Source organism: Molossus molossus, unplaced genomic scaffold, assembly GCF_014108415.1.
Source record: "Molossus molossus isolate mMolMol1 unplaced genomic scaffold, mMolMol1.p scaffold_m16_p_11, whole genome shotgun sequence".
Lineage (NCBI taxonomy): Eukaryota > Metazoa > Chordata > Mammalia > Chiroptera > Molossidae > Molossus > Molossus molossus.
The window spans coordinates 90,710,653-90,723,518 of record NW_023425346.1 but is presented as its reverse complement, the minus strand read 5'-3'; the positions used below and the strand labels follow the sequence as shown (position 1 = coordinate 90,723,518).

At 46.8% G+C, this 12,866-nt stretch overlaps 1 protein-coding gene across 1 annotated transcript; it reads left to right on the top strand.

Annotated features, from left to right (window-relative positions):
• The first annotated feature begins 8,990 nt into the window (after positions 1-8,990).
• LOC118625202 (C-X-C chemokine receptor type 2-like) lies at positions 8,991-9,953 on the top strand. Its single transcript, XM_036253842.1, is given in 1 exon segment — positions 8,991-9,953. A coding segment is annotated over 1 exon segment (963 nt).
• The last annotated feature ends 2,913 nt before the right edge of the window (positions 9,954-12,866 follow it).

Sequence of the window (12,866 nt, the reverse complement as noted above, 5' to 3'; positions counted from 1 at the left end):
GATGATGCTCCAACCAACTGAGCTACATTGGCCAGGGTGAGAACCAATTTGAATTGAAATGAGCAAACAAACAAAGAAACCAATCTTAGCCCTGGCCAGTTTGGCTCAGCGGTTAGAGCGTCGGCCTGTGGTCTGGAGAGACCTGGGTTCGGTTCCCGCTAAGGGCACGTACTTCGGTTGCAGTTTGTCCCCGGCCCTGGTTGGTCGTGCGGGTGGCAGCCACTCGATGTGTCCCTTCACGTCGATGTTTCTCTCTCTCTCTCCCTTCCTCTCTCTCCCTCCCACTCTATCTGTACAAAAAATGGAAAAATATCCTAGGGTGAGGATAAAAAAAAAAAAAAAAAAAAAAAGAAACCAATCTTATGCAGCTGAAGAAACTCACCTGCAGGCTGACTGCATCCCTGGCTTTGAGACTAGGAGAAGTAATTTCAGCAGGAAGCTGCCTCTAGGTATAGTCAAGTAGAAGTCAAAGCCCTTATTTATTATTATTTTTTAAAGCCCTTTATTTATTTTTTTGTGGTATGTGCTCCTAGCGGGAACCGAACCCGGGACTCTCTGATCCGCAGGCCGATGCTCAATCGCTGAGCCAAACTGTTCAGGGCTAAAGCCCTTATTTTAAATGAAAGAAAATGGGGGTGTTCCCAGGGCACATGAGCAGGTTTTAATAGTCAATGCAAGGTAATCAGAGTTCACTGCCAGGCCTAGATTAAAATCCAGGGCGTGATGTTGCCTTGGTGCCTAGGAGGGTGGAGAAGCCCAGTCGTGGCGCTATCTGGAATCGCATCTGGAAACAATTCAGGCGGACAGGGCCAACTAGGAGATGAGGAGATGCCAGGATGCCCTCGGATGCAGTGGAGGGACTGAGTGTGTAGGCAGCTAGACAGACCAGTGACAGGAAAGAGACAAGGACCAAGAAAGTCCAAGGTGAGCTGATTTGGAGTCAAGAGTCTGCAGTGGAGGGAATGAAGAGGAATAACAGGTTTCTAACCCCGGGCCCAGCCAGATGCTTCCTGGAATTGGCTGAAAGCCTCCTTGGCTCTCTGGGTGAAAGTTGAGGCAGAGTCGCCAGAAGACGGTCAATTGCAGACACCGGAGCTCAAAGGAGGGTGCTCAGCACACCTCATCTCCTCCACCCCATGTTTAAGTTATTCGTTGTTAACATTCTAAGATTAGATTTTATACTTAAAATATATAATAGGAACCAGTCGCATGTATAAAAAAATAAAATATTTCAAGCCACGAATGAAAAGTCTTCTTCCCACCTCTCTCCTCCCAGCCCAGTTCCCATCTCCAACTCCTCCACTCCCAGGTAACTATTTGTACAGTTTGTTTTTACTGCAACCAAGGATCCTACTTTGGCAGCCATGGCCGTCAGACAGACTGTTGATTATGCTGGTTGGGCCACGTAGGGTAGAGCTTGAAGCAGTTGGCTCCGTGTAAGAGAAAATAAGCAAGCCTCCATTACATTTTTATTTATTTATTTTTTATCCTCACCCGAGGACACTCTCCCATTTTTTTTTTTTTTTCATTTTTTGTTTGTTTGTTTAGATAGAGTGTGGGAGGGAGAGAGAGAGAGAGAAACATCGACGTGAAAGGGACACATCGAGTGGCTGCCACCCACACGACCCAACCAGGGCCAGGGACAAACTGCAACCGAGGTACGTGCCCTTAGCGGGAACCGAACCCGGGTCTCTCAGGACCGCAGGCCGACGCTCTAACCGCTGAGCCAAACCGGCCAGGGCCACTCTCCCATTTTTTGTTCAGATAGAGTGGGAGGGAGGGAGAGAGAGAGAGAGAGAGAGAGAGAGAGAGAGAGAGAGAGAGACATCGAAGCGAAAGGGACACATCAAGTGGCCGCCACCAGCATGACCCAACAAGGGCTAGGGACAAATTGCAACCGAGGCAACATGCCTTCAGCGGGAACCAAACCCCGGTCTCTGTGGACCGCAGGCCGACGCTCTAACCACTGAGCCAAGCAGGCCAGGGCAGCAAGCCTCCATTATAGACAGAAGTTTGTTGGAACTTGCAAGAACCTTGCCTCATGAATATGGAAGAGAGTGCTGTAGGGGAAGGAACTCATTCTACCCAAATTGTGAGGTGGTGCTTATTATGGACTGAATGTTTGTGCTTCCTCAAAATCCATGCATTGAAGCCCCAACCCCCAATGTCATGGTTTCTGGGTGTGGGGCCTTTGGGAGGCAGTTAGGTTTAGATGAAGTCATGATGGTGAGGCCCCATGATGATATTAATGTATAAGAAGAGGAAGACACTAGAACTCCATCTCTCTCTGTACCATGTGAAGAAACAGCTGCATAGAAGGCAGCTGTCTGCAAGCCAGAAGGAGAGCCCTCACCAAGAACCCAGCCTTGCCGGCACACTGATCTCAGACCTCCAGCCTCCAGAACTGTGAGAGATAAATATCTGTCGCTTAAGCGGAGTCCACAGTGTTTTGTGATGGCAGCCCGAGCTGGAGAACCAAAAACTGAGCTAGAAGAAAACTAGAAAGATTTTCTTTTCTCTGAACCATACCTTTTCATTGCTTTGCTGAGAGAATCCAAAGGTGCTGTTTGCAGGTGCGGGTTCACACTTCTCTGGAGGAAGTGTCCGTGGGCTGGAAAAGGGGGATGGCCACAGGGACAGGACTATTAAGTGCTTGAAAGCACTGATTAGTTGAGTGCTGTGGATGATAAACTTCAACTGCTCATCTCAAACTGCACCCATACTCAGGCACTTGCTCAAATCTAACCTGGAAGGACTTTAAGGGGAGAATGAAAAAGATTCGCAAAGTTTCAAAGTTGTTGTTAAATGCAAGATGGTGGCTGCCTAATCCAACTTCTATGATGTACAGGGTTATTTTCACCTGGATTATTGCATGGCCCCCAACCAGTTGCTTGGTTTGATTTGAGGATAATGCTGTCCTCTACTGGACTTTTCTTGCAACTGCAGTCCCTGGCCACCAGGACTGGATTCTTTTTTTCTTCTTTGCTTTATCTCAGTTGTTTTCCAGTATACCTAGAGGTCTTATGCTCTATGTCTTTATTTTTCTTTTTTTTACAGCCCTGGTGTTATTTCCCAGAGTCTGGAGGCACAATAAACAGAAAGCACGTCACTGTGGGTCTCCCAGTCTCTAGAAATAGAATCCATCTTTCTTTTGCTTTTCTTTCTTCCATGCTATAACTCTACTATAATTTGTATAAATGTTTTTGAAGGACACAGAAATTACCCAATTTTATTATTATAAACAATCCTGTGATAAACGTTGTCCTCCCTCCCTCCCTCCCTTCGTTTCTTCCTTCCCTCACATTACGTGGGATTGCAGGGGCAACTTCTGCATTGCTTAGTGAGTTTGGTACACGCGAAAGGACCATGGAGTTTGTGTATAAAGACAGCTAAAAGTGACTGAACATTTATTATCTGTGAGACGCTGTGCTAAGCACTTTTCCTGAATTAACTCATTGATTTTCATATCTAGGTGCCCTTTTCCTTCTCATTTTACAGATGAGAAAACTGAGGCCCAGAGCAAGTGTCTAATCTTCCTGTGGGCATACTGGCCATGGGACGGAGCTGGATTCGCATGGAGGTGGGTGGTTTGGCTCTAGAGCCTGTGCTCTTACCCATTTCATCATCACAACAGTTCCATGAGGCAAGTTTTATTTTCCCCATGTCTATGGATAAGAATATTTTGACACATGTTAACAAACTTGTCCAAGACCATAAACTAATAAAGGAGGGCCAGTTTGAATTATGGTCTGTCTGACTCCAAAGCAGGGATTTCTGGATTCACTCAGGAGACTGCCCTGAGATGGGTTCTCATGTGCTCACCCTTCAAGGTTCTTCTCTGGCTCCCACCTTTTTCTAGAACTCTCTCAGTTGCCTGGAGGTAACAGAAAACTTAACTTGAATAGGTCTTAACAACAAAGAGAATTTTAAAAAGTGTTTGTTTATTTTTTAGAGAAAGAGAAGGGGAGAGAGAGATAGAAACATGGATCAGCTGCCTCCTGCATGCCCCCACCTGGGGATCAAGCCTGCAACTCGGGCATGTACCTTGACTGTGAATCGAACCAGGACCTCTCAGTCCATGGGACTGACACTCAACCCACTGAGCCACATCAGCCAGGCAACAACAAAGAGAATTTATTGCTTCATGTAACTGGAAAGTACAGACCTCTGGGCATGGTTTGTTCAGGACTCTGGCTCCTTTTCTCTGTGAGTCTCTCAGCTCTGCCTTACTCCGTATGTTAGTTTTGTCCTTGCACTGGTTTGTCATTTATGGTAGCAAAATGACGTCCAGCAGCAAGACTACATACTTGCTTTACCTACTGTCATTAAACAGCCAACTTGAACTTGGCTCTGAGTAGATCTCCTTGTCCTTGAACCTCTTATGTGGCAATGGGAGTAATCCTTGGGAGAGGGGTGACTCCTCCCCCCCCGCCCCTTGCCTCAAGTTTAAGTGGATTCTTCTGCAGGGATGTGAAGAGATGCTGATGCCCGCATTAAAGCTGACACAGGGTGAAGTAGATACTCACAGCCACACTGTGCCATTCACATAGTCTTGCATAGAAGCTGCCATTTTATTTATTTATTTATTATTATTTTAATCCTCACCTGAAGATATGTTTCCATTGATTTTTTTAGGTAGAGTGGAAGGGAGGAAGGGAGGGATGAGAGAGAGAAACATCGGTTGGTTGTCTCTTGCATGACCCCGACTGGGCTGGGCATAGAACCAGCAACCCAGGTATGTGCCCTTGACCAGAATCGAACCGGTGACCCTTTAGTTCACAGGCCAACGCTCTAACCGCTGAGTCAAACTGGCCAGGGCAGAAGCTGCCATTTTATTTATTTATTTAAAAATATTTTTTCTTTATTGATTTTAAAGAGAGAAAAGGAGAGAAAGAAACATGGATTGGCTGCCTCCTGCATGCCCCCCACTGGGGATTTGGCCCACAACCCCGGGCATGTGTCCTGACCAGGAACGGTGACCTCTTGGTGCATGGGTCGATGCTCAATCAGTGAGCCACACGGGTTGGGCAGAAGCTGCCATTTTAAAAACAGGGTGACGAGAAGAGGCCTCCACATTTTGCCAACAGATTGGCATTCAGGCTGCGCAGTCGCAGCAGTGTGGCGGCACTGGATGTCCTGCGCAGGGTGGAGAAACGCTTTCCCGTTAGGAACATTACGGATCCATGTGTGAGGGAGCAGTCAGAAGTGGGAAGTGAGGTATGGAGGAGAGTGGTGGGTAGACTTGCCGGAACATTGTCAAGTGGGTAAACATCCCATATGTTCACGTGTACGTGCCTTCCTCCTCCTCAGTGAAGTGTTCTTTCCTACCAGGAAGGCAAAGATTCTTTTCAACTCTTGCTCTCCTGATGGTCTTCCCACTGGAGACCTGAGCTACTCCTGTTGCTCCTCCAGAGGGGCTGCTTCTCCTTTACTATTCAGGCTGGAGGGAGCACCAGACTCTTCCCTAATACCTCGGTCATTAGTCCAAATAGACTGGAGTGCTGAACCGACTGGACTGAGGGCTTAGGAAAAGCAGAGGGGAATTATAACCAAGAGGGGCTTAAAAATAGATACGAAGATATGACTGCTCAAACCGAAAAGATATGGCTGTTCTTGTCCTGGGCTTTCTCAGTGGGTCCCTTGCAAGGCTTCCCATCCAGTGACTGCTGCCCCCTTGTGGCAAACACTCTCTTTCCCTGTAGCCGCAGCTTGACTGGACTACCTACCTGCAGGCGTTTTGCCGCGTAGGCCCCAGACTGTATAGTCTGCTTTCTCCGGCGTCCAGTCACCACTTTCTGCCTCAGGAGCTATCTTTTCCCTGGATGATTAATAGGGGAATGTCCACCCCCTTTAGGGGCTTCTCCATCTTCAATTCCTTTCTATTCTAGGCATCAGATTACAATAGTCCCACTGTAGTAAAAACAAAGCACGGGTAGACCCAGGCAATGGTCTCCTACACATTCTGCTACTATTTAAAAATGACAAGAGAATGCAGGTGGAGACTTAGCTGAAAAAATATGCTTGCCAAGGGCAGAATTGTAGGCACCAGTGATAACTTTGGCATTTACTGGTCAGGGGCATAATTTACACTCAAACAGATTGGCGCTAACTTTAAACAGTAGAGAATGACCGGGAAAGAACAATGCCAGAGAGAGCAGTCTGGCTGTATGGAAGTGAAGCTCTCAGGCACACCTTAGGTATGACTGTGTGCCCACAGTGACAGGCACTCTGAATCCTGGTGGTAATCTACAGTCTATAAATCATAGGCGATGTGTCTGGTGTCATTTTACAGCACAACCATGGGTTTGAGCACTTCTTTGTCCCCTGGCAGAGGATCCGAAGCTGACTCGGAGGGGGTCCCTGCGCTCTAGCAGTCCATGGTCTAGTGGGAAAAGCTGACTGGTAAACACAGTATTGCAGTACAGTAGGGTTCCTGTTATATTGGAGAAGTGATTACAATACCAGAGGTGTAAAGCCCGGGGACAGACATTAACTGCTGGGGGCAGCTGAGGCAGGTTCCCAGCAAAGCCATCCTTCAGTACTGAGAGAGGAGCAGAATGACACGAACCCCACCTCCTCCATTCACTGATTGCCCCAGCTCTGACGGTCCCCCTGTTGTCCAGCCAGACTCCAGCTGGCCCATGCCCCCAGCCCCAGGGCCATTCTAATAAACCAGTTGTTGGCAGTGGTTGTGCAAGGGGTGGCTGGATGTGGAGTGGGGTTAATTCTCCACCAGCCCCCAGGCCACCCCAAAGAAGTTTACAGTATAAGTAAAAATTGTATGCTTTTTGTGCAAACACAGCTTAAGTACAGTCTTTCCCACCAGACTGCCCCAGAATTTCTCCTAGGTGGAGGGCTCCTGGGAGCCTTCCTCCAGTGGACTCCTTCTGAAGTCTCTACTGTAAAAAGTCAAATCCTTCCCCCTTTATTTGCGTCAGGCAAGTGGAAGCTTTCAAAGGAGGTCTGCTAGGGAATGTAAGGAATAAACAAGTGGAAATAAATACTAGAAAAGGAAGAGAATAAAAATAGTCATCCACAGAGTGGAAAATTCAGATAATAACTTTTAACTCCATCTTCATGCCTGGGACCCCTGCTTGGACATATGGACCCTGCGAGTCTCTAACAGGACTGTGACCCCTTGGCTCAGTCTGTTCTCCAAATGTAAGCATGGGCAGGGCTCAAACAGGAGGCGATGATTTGGCTTCCCTATTTCTCTTGGTTCATCAGATTCCCTCTATGAAGCCATTCTGGTCTCTGAGCTTCAGGCTCTTATGGCTGGTGCCTCCGGCAGGAAGCCTCCTCCGGGGGCCAGGACATTCTTTGGGGTGGGGAGACTTAGTTTGACTGTATTTTAGAAAATTCGTCCATTTCTCTGAGACCTGAAGATTTCTGCTCAGTTGGCTTTGCCTCCTCCCTTGTGACCATGTACTCAGTTCTGACCTCATCCAAGGCTGTACTTGGTGACAGGAGTCTACAGCCTTCTTACCTCCTCCTTTCACACTTCTCCCTTTTGCGAGGAAGAGGCTGACATCTTCCCAATTTAGTATTTATTGCTTTGCTCTAAGACTTTGTCTTCTGTGAAACTAGTACTGAAGGAGAAAACACACTAAAATGTGTGGATCTGAATGAAGTTATAGACTTCAACAGAACCCCTGGAAACAACTCAGGAGTTATCTGCTCTGCCTCCTTCAAACTGCAGATTAGAAAATGGAAATCTAGAGAGGTAAAAGGACCCCCTCAAGGTCACACACATTATTAATGGTAGAATCAGGACTGGATTCAAGGTATCCTTATTTCCGATCTTGGTAACTTTCCGAAGGTTTCAGACTGTTCCCTGACTGGTGTTGGGGGTCCAGGGAACCTCCCGAGCAGCTGTCTGGGTAGAGACAGCAGCACACCTTCCCTCCCCAGCAGATGGGGCTTTGGCTATTTTACATATTGGGTTTCTGGTAAGATTTTACTTCAACAAAGTGTTTCACAGTTAAAAAAGATATTTGAAAACTGCTGAATGTTCTGTGGATGTTTAGGAGGTGATTTCAAGGACCAAGATGGGGACATCTCTCAAAAGCTTACGCTTCCTTTAGAAAGAGGACCAAAACATTTATTGCTCCTTTAGACAAAGCTTAAAATACACTTTAATGCTTCATTGTTACCATTTCTTTCCCTCTGTAGATTTTGAGCAGGTTAAACAGAATCAGGAACAACATAAGAAGGGAAATAACACAGAAAGGGATATCCAGGGACAGGTTTGCCTACTTCTATTTTGCTTAACATTAGCCTCTCCTGAATGTCCAAGACCAACCTGGTCCTCCCATTTGAGTGTGAAGACATGCTGAGGACGAAGAAGGCTAAAGAGAGGGCAGTGGTGGAATTATAGGTGGAGTTGAGGCAGTTGTAGGGCTGACCATTGGCTAAGGTTTTTTCCTTATAGTTCACCTCATCCCACACTCAGATCAGGCCCCAGAGTTATGAAAGGTTGACAACACTGCCAGGTGACACTGACCTCCAAGGAAGTCCAAGATGGAGGTGAAGAAAGGGAACTCTGGTTGCCAAACCAACAGAGAAGCAAAAGATATCCCAGTAACTGTTCTCACATTTAAAAAAAAATTAAAAAACTTTTTTTTTTAAATTGACTTTTTAGATAGAGAGGGAGGAAGAGGAGGAGAAAGACAGAAACATCAGTGAGAGAGAAACATCGATCAGCTGCCTCCTGCACGCCCCATACTGGGGATCAAGCTCACAACCTGGGCACATGCCCTGACTGGGAATCAAACCAGCAACCTCTCGGTGCATGGGATGACGCTCCTCCACTGAGCCACACTGGCCAAATGTTCTCACATTCTTGATGAGAGTGGCTTGAGTCTGAATTATAATTCTTTCCTAATCTTTCAACTAGATCAAACCTTGACTTTCTTCATGGAATATACATGGGATGAGTTTGAAAATTCACCAGCACATAACCTACAGAAAAATATGATAGCCTCTGACTCATGGACACTGAGACACTCAACAAGTATGTTTTGGTTGTTATCTATGCCCTGATCTTCCTGTTGAGCCTGCTGGGAAACTCCCTGGTGATGCTGGTTGTCTTATACATCTAGGTCAGCAACTCTGTAACTGATATCTCCTTGCTGAACCTGGCCATGGCCAAGCTGCTCTTCGCCCTGACCTTGCCTATCCGGGCTGTCTCCAAGGCAAAGGGCTGGATCTTTGGCACAGCCTTGTGTAAGGTGGTCTCACTCTTGAAGGAAGTCAACTTCTACAGTGGAATTCTACTACTGGCCTACATCAGTGTGGACCACTACCTGGCCATTGTTCATGCCACACGTACATTGACTCAGAAGCAGCATTGGGTCAAGTTCATATGCATAAGCATCTGGGCCCTATCCCTGATCCTGTCTCTGGCCATCTTTGTCTTCCACAGAGCCATCCACCCGCCTAATTCCAGCCCAGTCTGTTAGGAGGGCCTAGGTGCCAATACAACAAAATGGCGCATGGTGATGCGATTCCTGCCCCAGACTGTTGGCTTCCTTCTGCCACTGCTGGTCATGCTGTTCTGCTATGGGCTCACACTGCGCACGCTATTTCAGGCCCACATGGGGCAGAAGCACCGGGCCATGCGGGTCATCTTTGCTGTCGTGCTCGTCTTCCTGTTCTGCTGGCTGCCCTACAATCTGGTGCTGATATCAGACAGCCTCATGAGGATCGGGGCGATCAAGGAGACCTGTGACCGCCGAAAAGACATTGACCGGGCCCTGGATGCCACTGAGATTCTGGGCTTCTTCCACAGCTGCCTCAATCCCCTCATCTATGCCTTCATTGGCCAGAAGTTTCGCCATGGTCTTCTCAAGATCATGGCCATCCATGGCCTGATCAGCAAGGAGTTCTTGGCCAAGGACGGCAGGCCTTCCTTTGTTGGCTCTTCTTCAGGGCACACTTCTACTACCCTCTAAGACCCCTGCCCCTTTTCAGCCCCACAGGGCTCCTCCCCTCCCATCAGCACCCAAACTACATGTCCACTGGCTATTCACAGCCTCTGTGTCAAGACGGGTCCTCATTGTGGTCGCAGGAAGTTGCTGAAGCCACGAGCTTATCAGGGCCCATTGTATGGTTCAGAAAGCTTGCCCTGGCGCCCCACCCCTTACTATAATTACTATGTCAGCTGCTAGGACTCTGTCCATCCTACCACTCAGCCCATAGCCCTCTGTCCTCTGAGATGTTCCTTGCTTGCTAGCAAAGTCTGCTTCCCTTGAGGTAGGCTGGAAATGACAGAGACTCACTTCTATGACGCCCTTGAGCTAGGAATGGCCATATCATCCAGTTCTGCTAGGATGACTTTTAGGCAAGAGTGTGCTGATTAACCAGTCTCCTGGAGGGAAAATCCTGATTTGTAGCATTCGCCAAGTTCCATGTTATAAATCTTCTACCGTAGTAATTTTAAGGGTGGTGATATTTAGCAATCGGTTCACAAAATTCTAGAAAACGTAATGATCTGTTTTCATAAGCAGGTACAAACTGACTTCAGTACATCATTGCTTTAGAGGAGTCTGCTGGGGCTGGAGACTCCTGGGAAATATTTCTGATTTAAAAGGAGAGACAGTCCTGGCCGGTTTGGTTCAGTGGTTAGAGTCTTGGCCTGTGGACCAGAATGTCTCTGATTTGGCTCCTGGTCTAGGGAGTATACCTGGGTTGCAGGTTCTATCCCCAGCGCTGGTTGTGCGGGAGGCAGTCAGTTGATGTGTCTCTCTCACATAGATGTTTCTCTCTCCTTCTCTCTCTCTTTCCCTACTCTCTCTTTCCCACTCTTCCTTCCACTCTCTCTAAAAAAAAAAAAAAATAATAATAATAATAAAAAAATCCTCAGGTAAGGATTAACAAAAATATAAATAAATAAAAAATAAAAAAGGGACACACTATCTTGGGTCTTGCCTTTAAATATGGTTATAGGATATGATGTGTGGTGCTGAGGCAGGATTTTTGTGACAATGCGGTAAAAAGCCTAACACATCTAGGCTGATGAAGCCAAAGGATAAAATGAACCTGAGAATAAATAGCTCGGAAATAAACCTAAGCATAAATGATCAAATGATTTTCAACAATGATGCCAAGATTATTTAATGGGGAAAGGATAGTCTTTCAACAAAGGGTGCTGAGAAAACTAGAAATCCACATGCACAACAATGAAATCAGTCTTTTACCTTACACCTTACACCTTACACCTTACAATCAAAATGGATTGGAGACCTAAATGTGAGAGCTAAAATGGTTAAACTCTTAGAAGAAAACATTTGGGAAAAGCTTCATTAGGTTTGAAGTTGGGGGTGGAGTAAGGTTCAGGAATGGAATTTAGATCAAAGTTGGGATTGGGATCAGGGGTTGAGGTTCGAGTCAGAGATGTGGTGGAGGAGGAGCCAGCGATGGAGTGGCATGTGGGATAAGGTGGAGGGTCCGAATATAGGGAGAGATCCAGAAGTAGGGAAAGGCTGGTAATGATATGAGTGAGAGTTAGGGAGGCTCAAGATGGTATTGGGACCGATTACGGAAGGAGGCTTAGGAGTGGGATGAATGTGGGGGTGTGATGAGTCTCCGGGGGTGTGTGTGTGTGTGCGCGCCAGAAATAGAGTGGCTGGGATGGGTTAGTGGCTACAATAGTAGCCACTGCTATTTAGTCCAGTTAGTGGCTGGAACAAAAAGCCATCACTGGTAGGATCACCATCCTCTCTGGAGCATTGTCTAAGATGCTGTTCCGGGGGCCAGGATGGAGGTGCCTCTGCCTGTCTAGCTTGAGACTGTCCAAATAGGTTGATAAGGAAGGATTTAGGGGCTCAAGCCCTAAGAGCTGGATTTGATTAAAGAGAGAAGACAGAAGAATGCAGAAAGGATCCAGGGAAGAAGCCTGGGAACCTCCCTTTTCTCTCCTGTCCCTGAATCATCTTCCCACCTCGCCTCCTGTCTCCCCCAATGCTCATCTTCCTCCATCCCAAAGACAGCTTCCTCAAGGGCTTCAGTAAGTTAATAAGGATCCAAGTTGGATCTGGGGAAATACAAATGACTAATACACACCTGAAGAGATGGTTGGCCTCGTTAGTGACCTGGGAAGTGGGAATCAAATAGCAGCATCTCGGAAGTGTTTTAACAGAAGAGGGATGGAGTCAGAACTGTTTTCAAACAAGTGCACCATTGTTCAGTTAGATTTGTTAATGCAATGTGTAATCTCTGGGTATATCTCAAGACATAAATGATTTGGATTATGGATCTGTAAAAATGCCAGGATGTTGGTACTGAAATAACATGATGTATTAAAATAGCAAAGGCTGGCATTTCAATCACTAGATAGGGTAAGGGTTAGAGAGCTAGTGAAGGTCAGGGAGAGGGTTCGCCTCAGGGAGGAGCTCAATGTCTAGGATGCTGCTGAGATCAGGGATGAGGTGCATCTTAAGAGAGGAGTGTGTGTGTGGGACAGAGATGGCAGAGAGTTAGGGACAGTGCATAAATGTAGATGTGAACAAAACTAAATTCCTCTTTGTGTCCCGGATTTCTTCCATCTTTAAGTTTACATGTTGTGACATTTTTTGTTGTTGTTGTTAATTCTCACCTGAGGATATTTTTCCATTGATTTTTTTAAAGATAGAATGGAAGGGAGGGAGAGGGGGAGAGAGAGAGACAGAGAGAGAGAGAGAGAGAGAGAGAGAGAGAGAGAGAGAAACATCTATGTGAGAGAGATACATCAATTGGTTGCCTCCTGCTCCTGACTGGGGCTGAGGATCACACCTGTAACCCAGGTATGTGGCCTTGACTGGGAGTCGAACCTGAAACCCTTCAGTCTGTGGCTGACACTCTAACCGCTGAGTCAAAACTGCCAGGGC